The sequence below is a fragment of the Python bivittatus genome, unplaced genomic scaffold (assembly GCF_059951505.1).
Source record: "Python bivittatus isolate LINGU-HERP-01145 unplaced genomic scaffold, Pbiv_v1 ctg000980_np1212, whole genome shotgun sequence".
Taxonomy (NCBI): domain Eukaryota; kingdom Metazoa; phylum Chordata; class Lepidosauria; order Squamata; family Pythonidae; genus Python; species Python bivittatus.
In genome coordinates this window covers 6198429-6221787 of record NW_028277125.1, presented here as the reverse complement: position 1 = coordinate 6221787, position 23359 = coordinate 6198429, and the positions used below count along the sequence as shown (strand labels likewise).

General features: G+C 41.0%; 1 protein-coding gene across 5 annotated transcripts in view; it reads right to left on the bottom strand.

Moving 5' to 3' along the window:
• Positions 1-23359, bottom strand: part of VWA5B2 (von Willebrand factor A domain containing 5B2) — a 57813-nt gene that overhangs the window by 29178 nt on the left and 5276 nt on the right. For 2 of the 5 annotated variants that reach the window (XM_088132446.1, XM_088132443.1), the window contains exons 2-6: positions 14937-15113; positions 13390-13551; positions 12360-12591; positions 5308-5462; positions 628-759 (exon numbers count right to left, since the gene is read on the bottom strand). In XM_088132446.1, the coding sequence (XP_087988572.1) occupies positions 628-759; positions 5308-5462; positions 12360-12591; positions 13390-13551; positions 14937-15113 (858 nt within the window). Of the gene's footprint in view, positions 1-627; positions 760-5307; positions 5463-12359; positions 12592-13389; positions 13552-14911; positions 15114-23359 lie in introns of those variants that run through there. The other 3 variants (XM_088132444.1, XM_088132445.1, XM_088132447.1) reach the window with 3 other exon arrangements.

Below are 23359 nucleotides of genomic sequence, written 5' to 3'. Positions count from 1 at the left end.
GCAGTGAAGCCTTGATTATTTTACCTTTGTGTCCTGAGTTTTGATTCCACACATGAATAGAATTGCTGCTATACCACTCACATTAAAGGAGACTTAAAAAGCATTACAGAATGATAGCTATAGAAATACACAGAATTATTTGAGAAGATCAATGTCCTTCAGTTGGAAGTCTTCACTGGTGCCAGTTGCAGAACTAAAATCTGGAAGCTTAGTAGAGAAGTTCTCAGGGATAAGGGGGCTGACTTCCACTTTCTAGCTAGCATGTATCTTTAGTTTGTTATATAGATGTCCTACCTTTCCTCCTGGACTTCAAGGTGGATCATACGAGGGAATCTTCCTTCATTTTACCCCAACAATAAAAGCCCTGATGACCCAGTGGGTTTCCATGGCTGAGGATAGACTTGAACCTCTCCAGTTGCTACCCAGTGCCTTCATTGCTATACCCTAGAACAGTGTTTCTCAACCTTGGCAACTTCAAAATGGGTGGACTTCAACTCCCAGAATTCCCCAGCCAGCATGCTGGCTGGGGAATTCTGGGAGTTGAAGTCCACATATTGTGAAGTTGCCAAGGTTGAGAAACACTGCCCCAGGACCTTCCTTAGACCCCTGGCTTGAGGGATCTCTTACCAGAAGGATGCAAGATGATTTCCAGGTTCCTGTCATAACTGTGCTTATCTGCCAGGGTAATGCATATCGTTGATGCTGAACTAGCGTATGGATTTGCATCAGCTCGAAGAGCATGCGATGGGCTTTCTAGTCCTGCAGGAATGAAGGAAGAGGAGAAAGAGAAATGGCTTCATGTTAACTTGCTGGGATGTTACGTACTTGAAAACTGATCAGGTAGAAAATAGTCACTCTTCCTTTATGGACTGAGCAATGCTTGGTTCACCCAACTGCACAAGTGATGATTTGTAAGTATGGATGTGAAACTGTTGATGGGACTTTCCTATTAAGCAAATCTGAACATCACTTAAATATATTGAAATGGAGGCTGTTTCAAGGAGAGTGGTAAACATTAAGTACTTATAAAAGGATGGAAGGAGCCTTGCCCGTCTCTGCGTCTAGCTGGTATGAGCAGGGTCCAAGTGGCAGCACTGGCAACAGATGGACTGAAATGCAAAAGGAGGAAATGAAGGTGAGGTGGCCCTTCAATGTTGCTTGAGAGGAAGGAGGGCACAAGTGCAGAATGGCCTGGAGAATTTGCTTTCTGGTCTGTTTCAATCAGCAGAGAGAAGTGGGTGTCCTTTTCATTCTACTTCTAGTTGTGGGTGATGGCATTGTCCAAGGAGGACCATGGATGGAGTTGCTACCTTCACCACACTTCTCACAAAATTACAGAAAGTATGAATTGCAAGAGACCTTGTAAGGTCATCTAGTCACTTGGCCACCTGGACTCCAAAGAGGTAATTGCTGCCATGATTCTTTGGCTGCCTACTTCCTGGTCCTATCTTCTGAACATAGATGCCAAAGTGTTGAGCATCACACTCAGTGATTTGCCAGTAAGAATGGGAAATTAAATTTAATTTACAGGAGGAAATCAAGTTATACACATGGGTTAGGTCAAACTAAGTTTAATGTTGGGCCAGGTTATTTGCGGGACCATAATTGTTTCTGCCTGGGCCTCTAGATCTGGGATGGTGGGCATGCTCTGGGTCCCGTCTATTAAGCAGTGCCATCTGGCAGCACCCAGGAAGTGGGACTTCTGGGTTGCAGGACCTGCCCTTTGGAACATCATTCCCTCCAGATTCGTTTGGCCTGACCCTGCTGGCGTTTCATAAATCCTTGAAGACCTGGATGTTCCCTTGAGCAGGGTTCCTGCAGGTAGGTGAGCCTGTCATTGTGGCATTTTCTGACACAACTGTGGTTATGTGGTTTGAGTATGGTTGCCCTTGGGTGCCATTGTGCTATCATGGTGTCACTGTTGTTTATTATTATTTATTCTTCCTGTTCTGCTGGTCTTAATCTGATGTTCGCTGCCTAGAGCGATGATTGTGAGATGGGTGTCTATATAAACTGATAAAATAAATAAATGTAACTAAGTAAGCAACTCTATTTCTGTAATCCTTATTTTGCCCAGGCCCTAGCCTTTTGACTTGGAGCCACCCATTTTTGGAGAATATCCTCCCGATCATTCAAGGGTCAAAGCATTTTTCACCCAGTCAAAGTCCACCCATGACCTAAGCCACGTATTTATTACAGTGACTAAAATTCAGGACTGGCCTGGTTAGAATTTGGATGGGAGACCACCGGGAACAACCAGGACTATACGTCAACTTGGGAAACAAACAAACAAACAAAGAAACTTCCCAGAAGCATGGAATAATGAACCACTTCCATATTGTTGTGAAGAAAACTGCATAGTCCTCAGGATATGACTCTACTGAATTTTAACTTAAAAACGTTATATAAATTATATCTAAACTATATTTAAATTAATTATATACAAATCAATGACCTAATTTATAGTGATATGGGGGTGGCACCTGGTGGATCTTGGTGGATCTGGAAAATGCTAAGCGAAACTGGATCTGAGATGGGAGACCACCATGAGTTTCTATCAGCATAGGTTAGATAAGAGTCAAAAAGTGTCCTGAAGGAAGGCTATGGCAAACCACTTGTGTACTGTTGCCAAGAAAATTGCATGGATATATCCAAGAAGTCACCAGGAGTTGAACTTAACTCAAGGGTGTCTTTATCTTTAAGAGAAAAAAAATCAAAATTATAAAGCATTGTTTCAGTTTCTTTGTTTTGAATTCTACTTCCTTTGACTTTGACTGTATTTATACCTCTTTTCCCTAGTGGATCTACAGCCTTAAACGCTACTCAGTCGACTCCAGCCTGAGGGAAAGACAGAAGGCTTAGTATAATTTGAGTTTTGCTTATTTATATCCCGGCACTTTGCTTATGAAAATACAAAAGCCAAGGATTGTCCATTTACCTCTAGCTGAGCGTCCTGCCCATGGTTGCTGATCTTACAAGATTCATGTCAGTTATTGGCAAACTGTTCCCAAATGTCTAAAAACTTCACTATGCTACCACTCTGGTAACAATAATAAACATGCTAATTTACAGTGTTTTCATGGTGTGGAATAAACTCTCAACCCAACGTTCTGGGTTTTTTAACATTTTATCTTCAGTCCACAGAGAAGCCATTCCTCAGCCCAGAAGTATGTTTTGATTAAATTGAAGCACGGTGAGGCCACAAATGCAGCCTCTTTCAGAGGCCCGGGACCCAAGCCAGCTCCTAATGGGATTAATTCCTTTGTAGGTCTGAAGTGTATGTTCCCAGCTCGCAGAAGCGGCTGTCACGTCCTCTCTTCCCTTGCTTCTTTCTCCCCTGCATATATCATCCTTTCATGAGAGAGTACAGGCTCAGCAATGAAGCTTTTTAAAAAATCCTATTTATAAAAAAGAAGTCCTGTCTCTCCCCCCACGCCATCCCCGTTTGAATAAGCTACTCTATCGATCTTCCACATGGTATAGTTAAGACAAGAATTGCCAACATTTTTGGTCAGGAATCTCATTAAGAGTTTGAGGAGGAGGTTGTAGGCATGAGAGCTACCAGGGAGGGTCCTGACTGTTCACAAAATGGCTGCCATGGTATTGTGGCCAGGCAGAGGAGGCCAGGTATAAAAGACCCCAGGGCCAGGCCACTGGCAGCACCCTGAAACCCTCAGACCTAAGCAGGAAGCATTTCCGGAATGGTTTCACTCTTTGCCACTACTTTTCATCTTTCCTGTTATCTTAATGGCTAACTGTGAGGTTCTACCCACAGTTACTCATGCCCTGGTCACCTCCAGAATGGACTACTGCAACACGCTCTACATGGGGCTGCCCTTGAAGAGCATCTGGAAGCTTCAGCTGGTGCAGAATGCAGCTGCACAGACAGTTATGTGAGCCCCTGGGATAGCGCACGTTACACCTCTGTTCCGTGAGCTGCAATGGCTGCCAGTTTGCTTCCAGGTGGAATTCAAGGTGTTGGTTCTGACCTTTACAGCCCTACATGGCATGGGACCAGGTTATCTGAGGGACTTCCCAATTATATCCTGTTTTTTTAAGGTACAGGAGCCCATCTGACACTCAGCAAGCACATTGGAATATTGGCATTATGCAGGCACACGCCTATGGAGAAACCAGATGTCCTGTCTCTCTTGCAGCCCAAGTCAAAATAAACATGGAGGGCACTGTTGAATTGACAGGGATGGAAGGAGCATGCCTACAGCAGCCTAAAGTGGCTCGCAGGAACGGGTATATCTCACTCCTAACCATGTCATTGACTATATTGTCAATGAGGTCTTGTAGATTGTTCATACAGCATGCCTTGTATCAGGACAAGAGGGAAAACAATTTTTAAATTGGAATAACTAAAGAATGTAAGCTGCCTTTGTGATGGGTTGGGAATGAGATGAAGAACTATTCTTTAAGGACAGTTAGTGGTTAGAGGAACACCCCCATTTTAGGCTAGCCTAGCAAGTTTGTGGAACCCAGATTATGTATTGATAAATATCCACATGACTAAACCATAACCACAATGGTGATGCCAACACTGTTGAATACGTATCCTCGTTTACCACAACATTTAATTCCATAAATATATTTATCAAGAATTTCTTCACATTCCAATTTCTTGAGAAAGCAGGCACAATTTTCCTCTATGTAATCTACAACCTTATGGAATGGTTTTGAAATGTTTCTTTTAGTAACAGGGTTAACATAGCGTGACAGCAGACAGAAAACTGAAATGGGTAAACTTCTATTCCAGAATGAAAAGTCTGAAAACAGAAGCCTCTTCCTTGAATTCCAGGCCATGAATTCTGCCCAGGACAGTCAACAAAATATAGCAGCACTGATCAAACCACAGGAGTTTCCCATTCACAAACTACAAGGATTGCTGAATTTTGGAAGGAGAACTTTCTAGTTGCAGCCAGGCATCTATACTACATCTGTGGGAGAATCAGTCAAGCTACATTAACAGAATCTTGCAAATCTGAAAGTCCAATTCTCCTGCCTTCACCTTTACAGCTTGAGAACTTAGAGAGGGTCCCTTCTGAGCCTCTTGCTCCACCCACTGTGCAGCTGTGGGCTATGCCATCTCTTATCTGATTGTTCCCTAGGCAGCGTCTCTTTGCCCATCTCTCAAGGTCTTTTCCACATACCATTACAATAAAAGAAAACACCCCACACATATATTGTTGGGGGAAGAATGCCCTTAAGGGTAATTCTAACCCCTTTCCTAATCTCTTTGGGGATACGTCCCACCAGCAGTGCCAAGACACAGACTAGAGGAGAACAGATGCCATATCTTACCTGCCAGCAAACATGGTCCATTAACCAGCATCTTGAAGCTGAACTCGTAAGGGAAGGGATTATAAACGTCACCTCTGAAGATGTCGGTGTCCTTGGGAGGCATATGAAAAGATGGTTCACTCTTCAGACCAGTAGAGCCAAAACAACTGGTGGAGCTGAAGCAGAAGGAAAAGTCATATTGCTGACTATCATGTACCATTTGTCCTGTGAAACTTATGAACGACTGTTTAGGAAGCAAAACTTATATTTGCTACACGTTTCAAGGCCTCCTCAGAAGTTGCTTTCTTGGGGCGGGAGAAAAAAATATGAAAGCTTTTTAAATGAATGTCACCAGAAGAGTTTTATTGTTTGAAACCCATATTTGCCCATGTCCATTTACATTTATTTCAATATTGTGAAAGTTACAGAAGAAAACTGAAGAGTTTTTGTCTTCCTCTGAAGTAATTCTGGCTTTGAAACCATTACGTACTAGATTTGTCTGAGCAGGAAATTTTACAAGACATTTTCTTCACAGTGGTAAACGGTTAGGGTTAGGGTTCACCTAACCAATATTTAACGTGTTAGTTTGATCACTAAACCTTATAGAGAATTGGGGCTAAGATGGGAGGCAGAGGAAAACTAGTCTATTTGAGGATGAATCTGCAGATTAAGAATATACGCCCATTGTAGCATAAAGGTCAGAAGTTGCTTTTCAATCCAGACTTTTTACAAACTCTGTTAAAAGATACAGGTGGGAAAACTAAATATTAATATTCCTCACTTAACCACGCCCATGTTTATATTTCACTATCATGTTTATAATATTTCACTCATTCCCTCTTCACTCAGTTCTCTCCCTGATGTTTTCCTCCTACTTGGTAGCCAGAATTTCCTCCCTACTGGATACATACTGTCTTCCCAGAGCTGTCTAGAGCAGGGCTCCCCAAAGTGGCCAGTATTGACCCCCAAAGGTCAGTGGGATTATCTGTTGTTGTTATTTGTAGTACTCTTAAAATAGTATTTATTAAATTATTTTCATATAATAAATGGTTGGGGACTGATGAACAATCTGAAACTTCATGACGGGGTCGATGAGCTAAAGAGCTTGGGGACTCTTGGTCTAGAGGAGGTTTCCTCAACCTCAGCAAGGTGGGTGGATTTCAATTCCCAGAATTCCCCAGCCAGCATTGCTGGCTGGGGAGTTCTGGGAGTTGGTCCACCCATCTTAAAGTTGCTGAGGTTGAGGAACCCTGCTCTAGAGGTATTTTTTGTCCTGATTTAATTTCCTCCCCTTCCCCCAACATTTTTTGCTTGCATGAGCACAGGTATCAAGACTAGGGGAAATGATGCTGTAGGAATGATGTGATTGCCAGCAAATTTCCAGTTAGAGAGACTGAGTAACATTTGACTGGCATAGTTGCTACCTGAATGGTGTAGCACAGTGTAGCATGGTGGATTCCCCCCCCCCCGCTTTTTATGATAACCCTTGACCCTTCAGCATAGAGATTACAATCTAGTTGGTGGGCAAAATATTGTGGCTGGTTCACATATACTAAGTCATGGTTTATTTAAACATGGTTTGTTGAATAAACCACAACTGGCTAGACCTACACTATATGCTATATCAAAATGAAACAAACTATGATATGACTTAATGCAACACGGAACTCATTCCTGCAATCTCTTCAATATATCCCTTACCTCCAATCTATCAAGACGATTTTGAATCTTATTTCCATCTTCTAGGGCAATGTTTCTTAAAGTATGGACTGAGGACCCCTGGGGTTCCCCCAAGACCCTTGCAGAGGTCCACAAAATCAAAATTATTTGCAAATTATTGAAGATATTTGCAAAAATGTCAAACAATGTCACTGTTCTCATTAATATTTTTATTTATTTAAAAATATAGGTTTTTTCATGAAAAATATTTTATTTATGTTAATATCTAATGGATTTAATATTGCTATTTTTACATGATTCAATAAATACACATTCTATGAATGCATCAACTTCAATTTTTAATACAGTAAATATTGATAAATATAAGCCATACGAACAAAAGCTCTTTTGGGGTCCTCCATAATTTTTAAAAGCGGGAAGCAGTCCTGAGAGCAGAATGTTTAAGAAACACTGCTCTAGGGTTTTAGGTATCCTATCTAATTTTGTGTCATCTGCAAATCTAATAATCATTCCTTTCTCCTCATCCATGTAATCAGTACAAACACTGCAGAGTATATGTCTATGGATTGAACCTTGGCCACCCCATTCAATGCCTCTTTCCAAGTTTATAAGGAATCATTGATAGGCACTCTTTGACCAAGAGTTCAGGCCAGCTATGCGTTCACGTAACTGTCATTCCATTCAGCACATACTGAACTACTTTACTAATCAGAATGTCATAATGCAATGTAAAATCTTTAGTAAAATCAAAATACATGATATTGGTAGCATTCTCACAATCTACCGTTTAAGTTATCCTATAAAAAATAAGACAGCATTGTTCTATCTGCTTTCAACAACATGGGATCTTCTAAGCAGCTGTTTGAATGTTTGGAAATGAAGCTAATCCATTTTCTTACAACGCAAGGGAAAGCTATTAAAAAAAAAAGTCTTGGAACATGTCCAGGTAGGTATTTCACTTGTGAGAAACCTTTTAAGAAAGGGAGGTTGCATAGAACTGTTGAAATCAAAGCAAGCTGAGGAAAATTAAAAAAAAAAAAATCTGCTAGAACTGCTCCCAAACAGGTTGGATCTGCAAAACAGAACCCAAGGCTCACTGCAAATGACCTGAAAAGGTTAGCTGTCTTTGGGTACTGGTCTACTGTACAATGTTGCTTATACAGCAATGATCTGCATGGGAGAGTTTTCAGAAGGAAATCTCTTCTTGCCCTCATTACAAGAATAATTCTCTAATGTATACAAAAGAAAACTATTAAAAACCTGAAACATTTTACAACACACTGCTATTGTAAAAGTTTAGTTCTTTGGCCAAACCACCATGCAATACATTTGGAGGAAAAAAGGTGAAACATTTGATGACAAGGACAACATGGGGGTGGTGTATTATGCTCTGGAGCTGAGTAGCAGTCAATGACACAGGAAATATTAATGGGTGGAAGGAAGAATGGTTTCTACTATCTATCAAATGTCCTAGAAATGAATGTACCACACTCAGTGAAGATGTTGAAGCTGAAAAGAAGCTAGGTATTTCTTCAATAGAACGAATGAAACATTTCTCCAAATCAACCATGAATTGCTTATAGGGAAGAAAGATAAAGGGTTTGGAATAGCCTTCACAGTCCCCAAACCAGAATATTATCAAAAATCTGTAGTGAGATCTCAAACATGAAGCACAAGAAGGAGGCTTAAAACATTTCTTAACTAAAAAAATTCTGAAAGGAAGAGTGGGAAAAAAATTCAAAGCAAGATTTGGAACATTTGGAAGTAGTTATTTCTACCAAAGCAGGTGTTACAAACTACTGACTGCAAGGGTGTTTTAATTTTTGTACTTGCCTTATTTTGAATCTGAAAACAGTTGCATGTAAGTAGCAAGCATTCATTCAAATTTGCAGAAAGATATATTTAACTTTGTATACTATAAAAGTTGTGTCAGCTTCTGTTCACTAAGGGATTCTGTTCACTAAGGAATTGAAACACACAATTCGACCAGGGGTGTCTAAACGTTTGAATATAAGTGTAAGTTTGACTACGCTTGAGTTTTAGTTTCCATTAAAATCAAGAACTCCAGCATAACTTGATTACTTTCTCCCCTTGTTCCCCCATTTTCATTTCTTCAACTAAGTATTTTCTACTGGTTAATATTAGAACCAAAAATAACTCATGTCCTTGGGCCTTTCTCCACCCTCCAAAGGAGAAAGTTGTCAGCAACACAAGTCAGGGATGTTCTGAAAGAACCATGCTTTGCAGAATTGATCTTCAGCAGATATTGGAGTAATTAAAGTCTCCCTTCACTATTTCATGACTCTTTAAAAGATTCTGTAGATTCCACTACTATTGCTTTGTTTGTCCATCTCTTTTAATCCAGATGCTCTAGTATCACAAAATTAATTCAGTTATTTTTGAGCATGGGTAAATATTTTTAACATACAGTACATCTCCCTTACAGTGTATGTTAAAAATCATGCCTCCAGGTCATCATTATAACTATGGAATTGTATTTGCACTATGAGCTTAAGTTATCTTATTCATTTTTCATACTGAAACATTTACTTTATGAGCCACTGTTCTTCCTGATTTTTATTGAATGGTTTAACAGGCCCAATTATAGCAACATTCTGACTTCCTTCTGCAGTCTACCATATTTACTTTAGAAGTTTCATCTCCAATCTCCACAGGATTCAGTATAAAATCTTTCTGATGTGTCTTTCCAATCCTTATGATGTGCAATACATTTCATGTGAGTAGACCACCACTAGATATCTCCAATCATGGTCCTAGAAATTAAATCTCTCCTATCAACACTATTTGCACAGCCAGTCATTTATCTACATTATGCTTTCATTCCTAGTCTATGGACCAGAAGGACAGATCCAAACACCATTTGAGCCCTCAGGTTCTTGAGCTTCCTTTGAGATCTTTAAAGCCATGCTGCTACATTTTTATATATACTCTTGGAGAATCATTTATTCTTACACAGATTATCAGAAAGGGAAAACTGTCAATAGATTTGTGGTAGTTATTTTGTCACATCCCTGATTTTAGCAGGTAGCATATTTCAGGAGCCAATGGAGCTGGACAACACACATTTCTTTTGTTGCTTGTATACTTAGTCTTCATTTCCCATGACTTTTCTCTTTGTCTTCTTGCAGCTACACTCCCTCTGACCCACAGGGATCCACTATCTTATCAGCAGCGTCCCTTTTTCTCCTCTCGAAGGTTCAGAGCCTGTTTCTTCTGAGAGGCTCTTAACTGTGATGGCCTGACATCAAGTTTCAGAAACCAAGTAGAATTGGTTCCACTTTCAATTCCTCTTGTAGTGCCTCCATTGTTTGATGTGCTAAGTCTTCATTCTCCTGTAAGAGCTAAAGTGTGGCCATTTGCTCTTCCACTCCTCTGACTTTTTCTTCAAGTACTACTATACATTTGCTACAAGCATGTGCCAAATTGTGCTTAGACATTAATATAAGCATGCTACAAATACAGGTAGTCCTCACTTAACAACTGCAAATAGGACCGGCAACTCTGTTGCTAAGTGAAAACTCAGATGACTGAGCCGGACTTATGTCAGTTCTGCTGCAGTCATTAAGCAAATCACCATAGATTGTTAAGCCCAAAATCACATGACCGTGACTTGCTACTGGCTTCCCCATAGACTTTGCTTGTTGGAAGTTGGTTGTGAAGCTCGCAAATGGTGACCACATGACTGAGGGATGCTGTGACCATTGTAAATGCACATCAGTTGCAAAGCAACTGAATAATGATCACATGACTGTGGGGACACTGCGACAGCTGCAAGTTCAAGGACCTACTTTTTCAGTTCTGTTGTAACTTTGAACAGTTACTGAACAAGGCAGTCAATAAGTGAGGACTAACTGTATAACAGATCAGGACTGCAGCATCCTATCCATTCATCTGCACTTCTATTGCAAGGCATCATCACTAGCAGGGTTTTTATTTCTTTTTGTTCTCCTATTGAGCTCTCAGATTACCCACGTATACATTATTGAGAGAGGGAAAGCTTGTTTGGGCTTCCCAGCCAAACTCCTATTAATGTTGTTTGATCACTCAGCATTATGACCCTATCTGATGGCCAGACTCTTGAACTGGAGGAACAGGGCTTCACAGGTTCTGAACTGCCACTCAGAAGCCAGTGAGCATTCAGATATCTGCAGATGAAGCTCAGAAACAGTAAGACCTATTGGAAGATGAGCCTGTTCGGTTGAAGCAGTCAGGTAATCAGCCATCTGTTGCAGAACCCAGGCAGCAGCCTGAGATAGCTGACTCTGAGCAGAAAGAGAACCACAACCCTCACACACACAAAAAGGTTAAGCAAGTAGAACAAAGACAATGAGGTTCCTCAAAAAGAAGAGGCAAGACCCAGAAGAATAGACATGCTTGATTCAGTGGTAAAAGAGAAGGGCTTGGGAGTCTGGTTTCTGTCAGCCAACAAGTTTCCAGTCTTGGACCAGTTGCCTGAAAATGTGCTAACTTGATTCCTCGGCTGACCTCTGGACTGATACAAGACTAAGCTCTACTCCGATTCTTGGATTGATCTGCAAGAAACGTCAGCTTCTGAAGTAAGTTTGTTGTAATTCCTTAGCTTTTGCATCCCTGCACTGTGGTGAGATTTAGAGCTGTCATTTTATCTAGATCCTGCACTGGCAACTGCTGGCAACAGGATACTCCATAAGCTTACTTCCAGGAAACAACAACAACAACAACAACAACTACTACTACTACTATTTATTGGCCACCCAACTAGCTGCCTTATATTCCTTCTACAGTCTTTGCAGCAACTTCTGCTTGCTCAACAGGAAGTAACCACTCAGTCATCCATAACTGACAATCAGTAGCCCCCCTGGCACTCTTCTGGGACATTCAGGATACACTCTTGACAGATAACTAAACACACTACTATCTCAGAATACAGGGATCTTCTCTTTTGTCTTCTCAACCTGTTGAACTCTGTAGTCAAATACCTATCAGCTCTATTTGCTTGCTTATTTTGCCTTGCTCAGTACATTCACCTTATGTTCCCCATAGTGGCTGACTTATATTCCCCACTGTCTCTATATCAGTCTTTGCTTACTTAGCAGGAAGTAGTCACTCATTCACCCTTCACTATGGCTTATTCAAATGACTTTGAGCCTTAAGTTGAAAGTAATACAGTGAATTTTATGACTTAGGCTTAAACATTGAAAGTGGAATCATAGCGCCATGATGGCTTACTCAAATTGTTGAGAGAGCTTTCCAAGCTATCTAGGATGCAGGGAGATACCACAACCTTTTCTTTCCCCTGTTCCCATGGTTATTTTCTGGCTCTTAATGGCCTCCATAAACCCCTTCAACTTTTCTCTGAATCCCATAGACTCCGAGAAAGCCATGAAAATCACCATAGGGCCAACCTGTCGTCACACAAGCTTCTTGCCTCACTTTCACTTTCAGGCAGGGCTACAACAAAAGGCATGAGTACAGATGGGAAGAAGACATGCAGTGCACCACCGGGCAGGGTTGCCAGCTCCTGGCTGCTACTGAAGAGCACAGTCAAAGTTTCTGAGGGCTCAATGGGGCCTGTGCTGACAATGAAAGTAGACCGTGCCAAGTCTCCATCAAGGATCAAGTGACCTAGGTAGAAGAGAGAAAGTAGTTACCAATGTCCGACATCTTAAAAACACCACTCTCAATGATCCGCATATAGAAAACTGGAGTCACTACACACTTTCTTCCTGTTCCTATTTGAATACTACCATTACAGCGGCAAAATCTCAAAATTCTTGACATTGCAAAATCTCAAAATTCTAGACATTGCATAGGACAGTTAAAAACAGTGAGGACAAATATCCCTTTGAGTAGAGGGGATACCTTTAAAAAAAATCTTACAACAGGGCCAATTAGACCAACATTATCATCCATAATAGCATAGATCACCCTTCCTTTTACCCTGGAGGGACGCTTGAAATAATGTTTAACCCTGCATAAAAACTATTTTATCTACAGCTTGCATTGTGTGGTGATCAAAGTTTAAAAAAACAATATTTTTTTCCAATCATAATCTCTTGCAGAACCCCAGAGACGTTTCAGGAAACCCCAGGGCTCCATAAAACTCCATTGGCACAGATCAGGGCTTAAGGAGCATGTCTTGACTAGGATGGCAATTCATGTTGATTCATTTGTGTTCATGCAGGCATTGAGATTTGAGCTAGAAACTTCTGCTTTGCTCAGAAGTCACTTTTCCCCTATTCTGCCTCTCTAATGGACTGCTGAAATCTAGTGCTCTTAAGACAGAGAACCTATCTTAGGGACCTTTCGAAATCAAGAAAATGCTTTTGTGCATCCATCCAGAGCAGGTTCAAGCCCCATCTCACTATTCTTTTCAGGAGTCCTGGGTACAGAGCTCTGCTAGGCGATATGACCCCAACCAACCGTTACCGCAGCGGAGTGGCTGGTTGCAATTCATATTACAGTCAAGGCAGCAATCATCCACTTGAGGCCGGGTCTGGATCTGGAAGGTGGAGGTTCTGTTTCCCGTTGTTGCTTCAAAGCTTGAGACCACCTCCGACTCCTCCAGGGGATAGACAAATACTCCTGTGCCAAAGAAACCAGACAATTCAAGCTGACTGTGCACCCCTTACGCCAGTGTTTCTCAACCTTGGCAACTTTAAGATTTGTGGACTTCATCTCCCAGAATTCCCTAGCCAGCCATGTTGGCTAGGGAATTCTGGGAGATGAAGTCCACACATTTTAAAGTTGCCAAGGTTGAGAAACACTGCCTTACATTAAACTGATCCACCTTCTTGTTGTGAACAATGCTGAAGAGACTGCAAATGCCCTACACAGGAGCCATAAGGGCAACAAACTTTAACTCCATGCAATAGCTATTGTTCATTCTATTAGAAATCAAGGGTACTGTTAATTAGATACAGAGGTGCTTTCTCCTGAAATCAGAAAAAGTTGAAGAACACTGGCTGATGGATGGCAACAAAAAGTGAATTATATCTCTGTTAGAACTGGGCAACCTAAGGCCTGCACGTAGCCTACCGAGTTCCAATAAATTGTACTACATTCAAATGAAGTAGTGCTTTTTTATTATTATGCTGTCATGTTTTATGTTTTGCATTTTGTAAATTATTGTAGCTGCTCTGGTTGTTTTTACAAACAGAAAGATGGGGTAAACATTTCATAATAAATAACATTATTAGTTTGTGTCAGAAGGCTACAGGAGGCATATCCTGTTGATGCAGTGATTTTACTGGGAAGTTGGACTGAACGTTTTCAGCCCATTAGGACATTTTTTGGGGTGCAAATGGACTTAGACTAATTTGCAATTAAAAATGTTAAAAATCACATCACCAAGAAAAGATAATTTTTCCCAAATTTTAATGACATAACCTCAGAATGCTTTGGTGGATACAAAGTTTAAATTTTTAGGACTTACCTAAAAAATAAAAAACCCTAACTTCCAAAAACACACCTTCCCTGGAAATCCCAGCTGGTGATAAAATTATTTCATCCATCTTCCACTGCAGTGTTCAGATGCCTCTCTGGGGTAGGAGAGGGGTAGGAGTAGGGGAAGAGAAAAGTGCAGCTCCTTTCGGTAAATGATAGTCTACTCCTGATCTGTGCCATGTAGCGGCCCCCCAAAACAGTGTGCTGTGCTTCTTTTGGGGCATGCTGGGTAGAAATCATGGAGGTTGAAAGCTGCTGTAGATCAGGTCTGATGTTGCTGAACCTGAAGTTGAAGCGCTCTGACCAACCTGGCCACAGTGAAGGATGGTAGAGACCATAGTTCTGCTACATATGGAGGGCTACACGTTAAGTCCTCACTTTTGCTATATATTATGTCCCTGTCAATAGCTATTTACCTGATGCTACAGGAGGAGCTGAAGAATCAGTACCAGGAATTAAACCAGGAATACAACATATAAACTATGCTTATATAGCTTACCTTTGGAACTCTAAAAGAAGCTCACCTTCCACAGGTTGCTGTTCCAGATTGATATAAGTAAGGTTGGCAGTGATGCCCAAGGTATACCCATTGGCACAGGCCTTTACACATGAGCTCTGTAGAGGAAGGGCAGTCCAGGAGGGCAAGCAGTACAACCCTGGCATGATCTTTGGGTCAAACGAACAGGTCTCAATTTCTGCAGCTAAGATGAGAAAAGACAAAGAACACAGAGAATGCCTGGTGAATCTACACTAGAGTGGAGAACGGATTTAAACACTGAGGAGGCTGTCGTTCAAAAGCACCTTCAGAATGAATCCAGATGAAAATAGGATGTAACCTGATCTTTATTTCAAGCCATTGATGAAATGGCAGAATAATTGTTCCATCATTTGGAAACTTCCACAGGAGGATTCTGGGTCCGTTGGAAGGCAGCTCCAGATTTCTGGGATCCCACAACATCATTTGGGTGAGCCAAATTACTTCCAACTCAGCTGTGACATTGTTGAAACTATAGCAAAGTTCGTTTTTCCTTTTGCAAGGCTGTGATATGGAGACCACGGAGCTTTGGGAAGATCTGTTTTCCCATTCCAAAGAAATAGCACTTGACATCTCCTCCTGCTCCTGAACCTCAGCCATCTTAAGAGACCCTGTAAGGGACATGATAGCTTGAAGCTTCAAGCTCCCTCCTAGCCAAACAGGCAAAATCAGCAAGGGCAAGGGCTTTTCTTCTTGGCCACATTAGAAGTGTTTTCTTCCACCAGTTCCTGAGTTGGCTAAAATGTACGCTGGCATAGATTGTGCTGACCCAACAGCCAAGACCTATTCTGCCTCAGTGACAAAGCAAGTGAGTGGAGCTGGCCTTACAATTGAATGTGGGACCAATTAAGGAAAGTGGTAGATTCAACTAGCTTCACTTCCCCTCCCAAAAGAGTCACTTTGCTTAATTTGTGGAGGGATGGGTCTGGGTGAGTATAGTTGAACAGGATGGTTAGCTACCTGTCAAGCTTCTGGAGTAAAATGTTCTGGACATGCATTCCCCTCTGCACCTATGACTTTCTGAACACGGGTCTAACATGCTTTTGGAAGAGTGATAACCACATGAACAAAGAGCCCAGCTGGCAGGTCACGGGGCAGAGAAGGGGCACAAGGTGAGGTGGGAGGAGCTCTTCCAGGCCCATTCCAGTCCATATCAAATTTTGATAAGTTTTGACAAGTTTTAAGCTCATCAAGTGTTGCAAAGGAAAGACAGTGTGGTTGGTGAGTGGCCGGGACTGGCAGCAACCAGATGTAGTTCATAGAATCAAGTGGGGAAGCCCAAAAGTAAAAAAAAAAAAAAAAAGGTTTAAGTAGTATCACCAAATGATACTAAACCTCTTGTCAGCAGCAGCAGCAGAAAACCTGTAATCACACAGCTGGCTAAACTTGGTTAAAATGGACTTTCTGTGCAGCATTGGACTCTTTGAAAGAAAGCTAAACTCATGGTTAAACAGCGGGTCTAGTACTCTTTCAAAAGGGTGCTAAACCTGTGTGTCCATCCCATGTAATTTTGAGCAAGTACTTTCCAAAGTACCGGTTAGCTATTTGGCGGTCAGATGCCTCTGTGAAAGTCAGATCCAGCAGCCTGACTTTGGCCCTGAAAAACAGCTCCCAGAAACCAGAAGGAAAGTTGTACCACGGCAGCAACTGCATCTTAAAGTAACCGATAGGAGCTGAGCAGGTCTCAGGACTCACCTCTGTCATCAAGTGTGCGGTCAAGAATGCGTCCTAGATTGTGTCTATGACAAAAATTGTGTTAGGCAAAGAGGAAAAACTGCCTTAAAATTGGATCGGCTTTAAGACCCTTCTGCTCTTGGCCACAGATGAAACGGAAAGCAATGGCACAAGGATGTGCCATTTAAAAACAGTTACCCGGGAAGGCATCTATGGCCCTTGTGGATGAGCCCTGACAGTGACAAAAGTTTCACCCATTCCCTCCTTCTGGTCTGCAGGAATGAGCCAGCATGCAAAGGGTCAGGCTCCTTGAAAGCTGTGTTTTCTCTCTTTTTGGGTGGAGTGTGGGGGCGTGGAGGGGAAATGAGCGGATTCTCGGCCTTCCAGACCCACCACAGCTTGGAACGAGGCAGATGATACTCTTTGCTCCTTGTCTGCACTGTTTTTAGGTGATTGCACGCTGCTTTCACACTGCTTTTAAGGAAGTGAGGAATGGAAACTGGGGCTGTGGAAGTGTCCTTCTACTGGAATATAATTACAGGGACAACCTGAGAAAATGTGACTGAATATATGCTTCCAACATTTTTCCCATGCCAGTTATGTCTCCAGCGGGTCTTTTGTTAGCTTGCCAAGTTGCCTACAAAGGCAAAGATGTTATTCAGGAAGTAACTATTTTTCCACTTCTGCCTGACCAGGAAAATAGTCTTGTGCGCAATAATATTTTAAGTCAAAAATATGCACTTTTTTCCCAATTGTTTTTAATGACATGGAATCAGGCCTTCCTTATGTTGCCAGGCACAATGCATTTCAAAGTTGTGGTACTGTCAGTTTTACTTGTGAGAGGCTGCTAGAGGAAAGTGTACATTGTTAACCAAACTTTTTTTGGTTTAAAATAAGCCTTGTAAAATTGACCAGTTAAGGTTGCAAGACTGTGTTGTCAAACTATGAATGGGTAAAGCACCAAGAAGATGAAGTGAGGAAGACAGTTGTGAAAGCAACTTCTCCTGGAGTGAGCAAGAAAAGATTGAATTCTTACACCATCAAATGTGCAGGAACGAAGGAATGATGGTTTGAGCTTGTCTGTGTTCACAGAGAATTGGACTACACAGTCCAACAGGAGTCTGTACCTGCAGTACTGTTGATTGTCTGAAACAGACAGCTCCTACTGTTTTTCAGTTGCAAGGCATGTGTCTCGTGCTTACATCTGACACACAGATAATACATATGCACTTTACTATTTGTCAAAACTAAATCAAAACTCATCTTGGAAAGCTATCAGCCCACAGTTTCACACGTATGGAAGGGCTTCAGTGTTTATATTGGTTATACAGGCACTAGATATTTTGAGATGAATCACCTGGTCCTTGCTGAGTGCTGCAATGATTGCAAAGCATGCTGAACTGGGTGGAATTTGGCATTTCTATATTCCTAATTATGAATTCATACTCTGGTTGTGAAAAGAGAGGAGGAGAATGTCCATTAACCAATTAAAAATGTGTGTTGAAATATTGTTGTGTTCACCCCCATAAATGTGGGGGTGGAATCATATGTAACTCCTGATCTTCACATTTTTGGGGATATGGGATTTTTCTAAAACCTGTTTTTTTAAAATATTCTTTAGTTAAGGCTCACACGCAGGGTTAATGTGTTATGTGAACAGCATAACTCAGTCTGTGGAGCAGTTGAGGGGATTACTTTTAGCCCAACTAGTTCCCAGAATGGTTTTGGCTTAACTAATTGTCCTTGGTCAGCCATGTCAGACAATCTGGCTTTCTCTTCCTTTGCAAAAGACTTTTTTTTCTTTTTCATTCCCCCCCCCCCACCACCACACAGTGGAAGGAATGGGGTAGTAACTTTGTGCCACTGACCTGTCTAAAAAGAAAACATGGACAGATCTTATAAATACTAATTATTTGATGTGGTCATCTTTCATTAGCTAAGAGGTGGCTGGTATCCATTTTGCTTGGAGTTCATCTCCTGCCATTTAACAATTTCCCTTCTCTCAAATTTATTATGGATTTATTAACACATCAGCAGATATTATGGTACCTTTTAATATCCTAGTTACCTGCTACCCTTTCTCTCTCTACAAGCATGGCTAGATCGTCCAGGTGATCCAGGTGGGTGGCTTATGGAATTGGAACAGGTGATGCTGCCCTTGGAAACCAAGCCACTCTTTGTGATTTCAATCCCTTGGAGTTGCTGGGCCCCGCTGACCTCTCGAGCGAAATGGAAGATGATCCCTCTTCCGAAAATAATTCTTTGTTTCCAGGTGACCTTGACTATACCATGCACATGGAGCACAAAGTGCAGCTGAGAGGTCTCAGCCAGCTGTTGTTCATGTGAAAGATGGCATGGAAAAACAAACAGAGATACTGTGCAAAGCCACTAGTCAATTCTGAGCACGCAAAGATGTAGCACTTATATTTCTCTCTGCAGTGTAAACTCTAACTAGCTGGAACTGATTAGGAGAACTGCTGTTACGATAAGGCCGCTGTTATAACTAGACCAGCCTTTCCTAGTCACCAACAGCTATATTGGTTGAAGGTTGTAGACCAGTGTTTCTCAGCCTTGGCAATTTTAAGATGTGTGGACTTCACAGAATTCCCCAGCCAGCATTGTGGGTCACAGGATGCTGTAGTAAATGGTTTGTTGGTCCAATCCAGTCAGGGTTGTCTTATGTTCTCTTTAAAGATTGGTCAATATATCTTCTTTAAAGTGATGCAAAGCTATGCTGGAACTTTGCTAATAAGATGAACTCAAGGCACTATTGAGAGATTCAGTGAGATTTCCCTGGCTGTATAAAAAATTACTATTTAGAAATAATCATGAATTATCTGACCTGAGAATTTTTTTTTTGGAAGGGAAGACTATAGATATCACTCTCCATTAGAAGAAAAGGCCCTCTTGGTTTTTTGTTTGTTATTGCCTTTACACCAAATTAGCTTCCAAGAATAAGCAAGCATTCTTAACCTGCAGACAGCTTTATTAAAATTAAGCAATTCACATCTCAGATGATTAATCACTCATTTAAAGTTTGCAAGCTTAATCATAATTTAACTTTTTTTTTTGCATTTTGTATCATATACTCCCTTTTGCTTGTACAATACTTTATAGGGAGAGTGGGTGGGTGGGGAATTCTGGGAGTTGAAGTCCATACATCTTAAAGTTGCCAAGGTTGAGAAATGCTGGTATAGAAACTGAAGTCGGACACATCCTGTTAGATAGTGTGCTCTCATTATGAAACTTTGAAGACTTCAGGATAGAGGTTTTTTGGGCAACACCCAACACCCACATACTCTCCCCATAAAGTATCGTACAAACAAGAGGGAGTATATAGTACAAAATACAAAAAAAAAGTTAAATTATGATTAAGCTTGCAAGCTTTAAATGAGAGATTAATCATCTGAAATAAAACCTCTAAACTAAAGGCAACTGAGGGCAATGAATTTCACAACTGTAAAAGTTGATGCCTTCCACAAATTTGGGCCAATTCCTACAATCCTAGCCAGGCTGACATTTGGCTGGAAGTTTTTGACGGTAAATCCAACACAGGTATCAGCTTGGGAAAGGCTGAGGGCTTGAGACTCACTTTAACCAAAAGCCAAAAAACCCAAAGCTATTTCTGGAGCAACCATGTCTCACCAAACCTCCCTCTTGCCTTTATTTATTTACATTATTTGTATACTGCCACCATTGTAAGACTCCAGATGTTATACAGCTAAGAAGAAACAAAAACAATAAATTAAAACAACACAACACAGACATACCAGGATGGGTGCTGACAATAAATCAATTAAGACCAAAAGCATGGTGGAATAAAAATGTTGGACTTGCAGAATGCAAGGAAGAAGAGCACTGTATCTTTGGGGGAACTATGTTCCAGAGCATGGAGGGCACTACAGAAAAGATTTGCCATCTAACCCAAGTGTTCCATACTTCCTGAAAAAAGGGGGTTTTCAGCAGGCCCCCTTGGAAATGTTTTGACTAGATAGGAAGAATCGATTCTGGCAAAGTAGTGCCTGATGTAACATGGTGTTGTGCCATATATGGCTTTGCAGGTAATCACCAACATGTTAATTAGGCTTGGAAGTCTATTAGTAACCCGTGCAGAGACCTCAGAATTGCTGATAGCCTGCAATAGTGGCATTGCCCTGCCTGCAGTGTGGCTACTGTGCTCTAGACCAGGGTTCTCAACCTCGGCAACTTTAAGACGGGTGGACTTCAACTCCCAGAAGTCCCCAGCCAGCAAAGCTGGCTGGGGAATTCTGGGAGTTGAAGTCCGCCCGTCTTAAAGCTGCCAAGGTTGAGGAACCTTGGTCTAGATCAAATGCAGTTTCCAAGTCATCTTCAAAGGCTACATTCACACATAGGTATTGCAGTTGTCCAACTGTGTGGATGATTAAAGTGTGTGTCACTGTTTCCAAGACATCCTGGTCCAGACAGGGTTGCAACTGGGGTACCAGATGAATCTGGGTAAAGCTTCCCAGCCACAACCTCCACCAGTTGTTAAAGCTAAAGCAGGAGCTGAGGGTCCAAAAGATACCTAAGTCAAGAACCAACTCCTTTGGTGGGAGCGTGATCCTGTTGAGAGTAACTACTGGGACTAGCATTAACATGAAATTTATTGATGAATAGTAATTTGGTATTCATAGGATATCATCTGAACTTGTTTCACCCTGATCATCATAATAGTACTATCGCTCCTACCCAAAACTACTAATTGACACTATGAACTAGTAATTTCTAAACTGCTAGGGCATGACGAAAAAAATAAAGAATAATCCAGTGAATTCAGGCAAAATACCTATGAAGAAAGCTATAGTTGTACCCAGCCTGACTTCTGATCTTGTTTCTTTCCAAACAGCATCCAGTGGGTGAGAATAATTTTATCCAATCTCTGCCCTGAGCAATTAAGATGCAGTTATTACAGAAACTTAGCCAATTCCCTGCAAGGCTGCTGACTGTCTGTGCACACAACTTTGAAGATAGCTCCTCTGTCCAGAATGCTTCTGCATCCACATCAATGACACACTTATTATTATGGTATGGGGGGGAGGTTATATACATCGAAAAGGGAGGTTATTTCCAATAGAGTGGAAAGCAGTTGACTGCAATTCCCCTTATAGTGGAATCATTTATTAGTGCTTGGAACCACTCCAACTGGAAGTAAACCTAGATTTATCTCAGAAGCCTTTTCCATTCCTCTCCATATGAGCTGAATGCTCCTTAATGAAAATGATTCTCCAAGGACATCTTACCCAAACTTAAGTTGCACCAACAAACTGGTTTGAACTGAGCCTCCTTGGGAAGGTTCAGGCATTCAGCTATCTCCCCATTCTTGTGTTAGAAACCAACCTTTGGAAACTCCACAAAGCCACTGAAAGCATATCTTGTCCCAAAGCTTCTTGGGCAATCACAGGAACCTGTGCTTAAACATCCAATTAAACAATTGCCATGACATTGACTAGCTGCGACTTCAATGAATTGTTTACCAAAGCCTTATCAGGGAACCTCCACGGGCTGCTTTCATGTGATTTAATCATCACTACCTTTTACCTTTATCTTTTCAAAGTAAACAAGACCCATCTGGTCTTTGTATGTTTTATGTAGACAGTTGTGAGGCAGTTTATAATGAATAAATGCAAACCCACCGATTCTCATCCTGTGATTTTCCTCTCCCTTATCACTCACTGGGAATAGAGCACCCTGCAATCTTATTAATATTGTTATCGCTCTAGATCCCTATTTCCAAAGATCCTCTTTCACCTATCCAGTCAAAGTGAAGGGTCGGAACACAATGTATGTGTTCACCTGCAGAAGGCAGGTGGCATCTTTCTTAAAACCTTTCTCAGTTTGGCTCAAAGACAATGCAACATTGTTTATCAATTTATTTATCAGCATGATTTATCAATAATTTTCTCAAACCTCCTCCCTCTTCTAATATTTTTCCAGGAATTGTCATCTGTTAGTAAAAAAAAAAAAAAAAAAAAAGCAACTTTGCTTGGCACATCCTTTTTTTCCCCCTCCAAACAGTGATTTTTAAAAAACAAGGCTCGCAACACAGTGCCATTTGATTCAAAGTGCTGAATTAGGAACGTGAAGAATATAAGATGAAATCAAGAGAGCAATTGTCTGCAGAGGGATTTAGTTTTCAATGGTTTTTGTATGCACAGTTAAGAGAAAGATTTAAGGCAGATAATAAGACATTTGGAATTGAGCAGCAGAAGACAGAATCTGAAGCTGAACTATGTGCAAAAGATGAATATGTAATTGCTAAAATGTATAAGCTTTTATTGAAATTTGAAATGGAAGAAGAACAAATGAAAGACTGTATGATAAAATGGGCTAAGAACTTTGGACACAATATACTGATGGAACAGTGGGGAAATATGTGGTTAAAAGGATTGAAATTTACATTATGTTATAAGCTAAAAGAGAATTTTTATAAAATTATGTACTGTTGGTATATGACTCCATAAACATTGCTTAGAATGTATAAAGGTACTTCAGATTTATGTTGGAAATGTGAACAGCATGAAGGGTCATTTTATCATGCCTGGTGGACTTGTAAAAAAGCCAAAAATTTCTGGGTTCAAATACATATAATGATACAAAGAATTTTAAAGATCAACATTCAGCTGAAACCAAGACTTTTCTTGCTGGGATTAATGGACAGTCAATTAAAAAAGAGTCATGGAGGATTATTTCTATACATGATCACTGCTGTGAAACTCG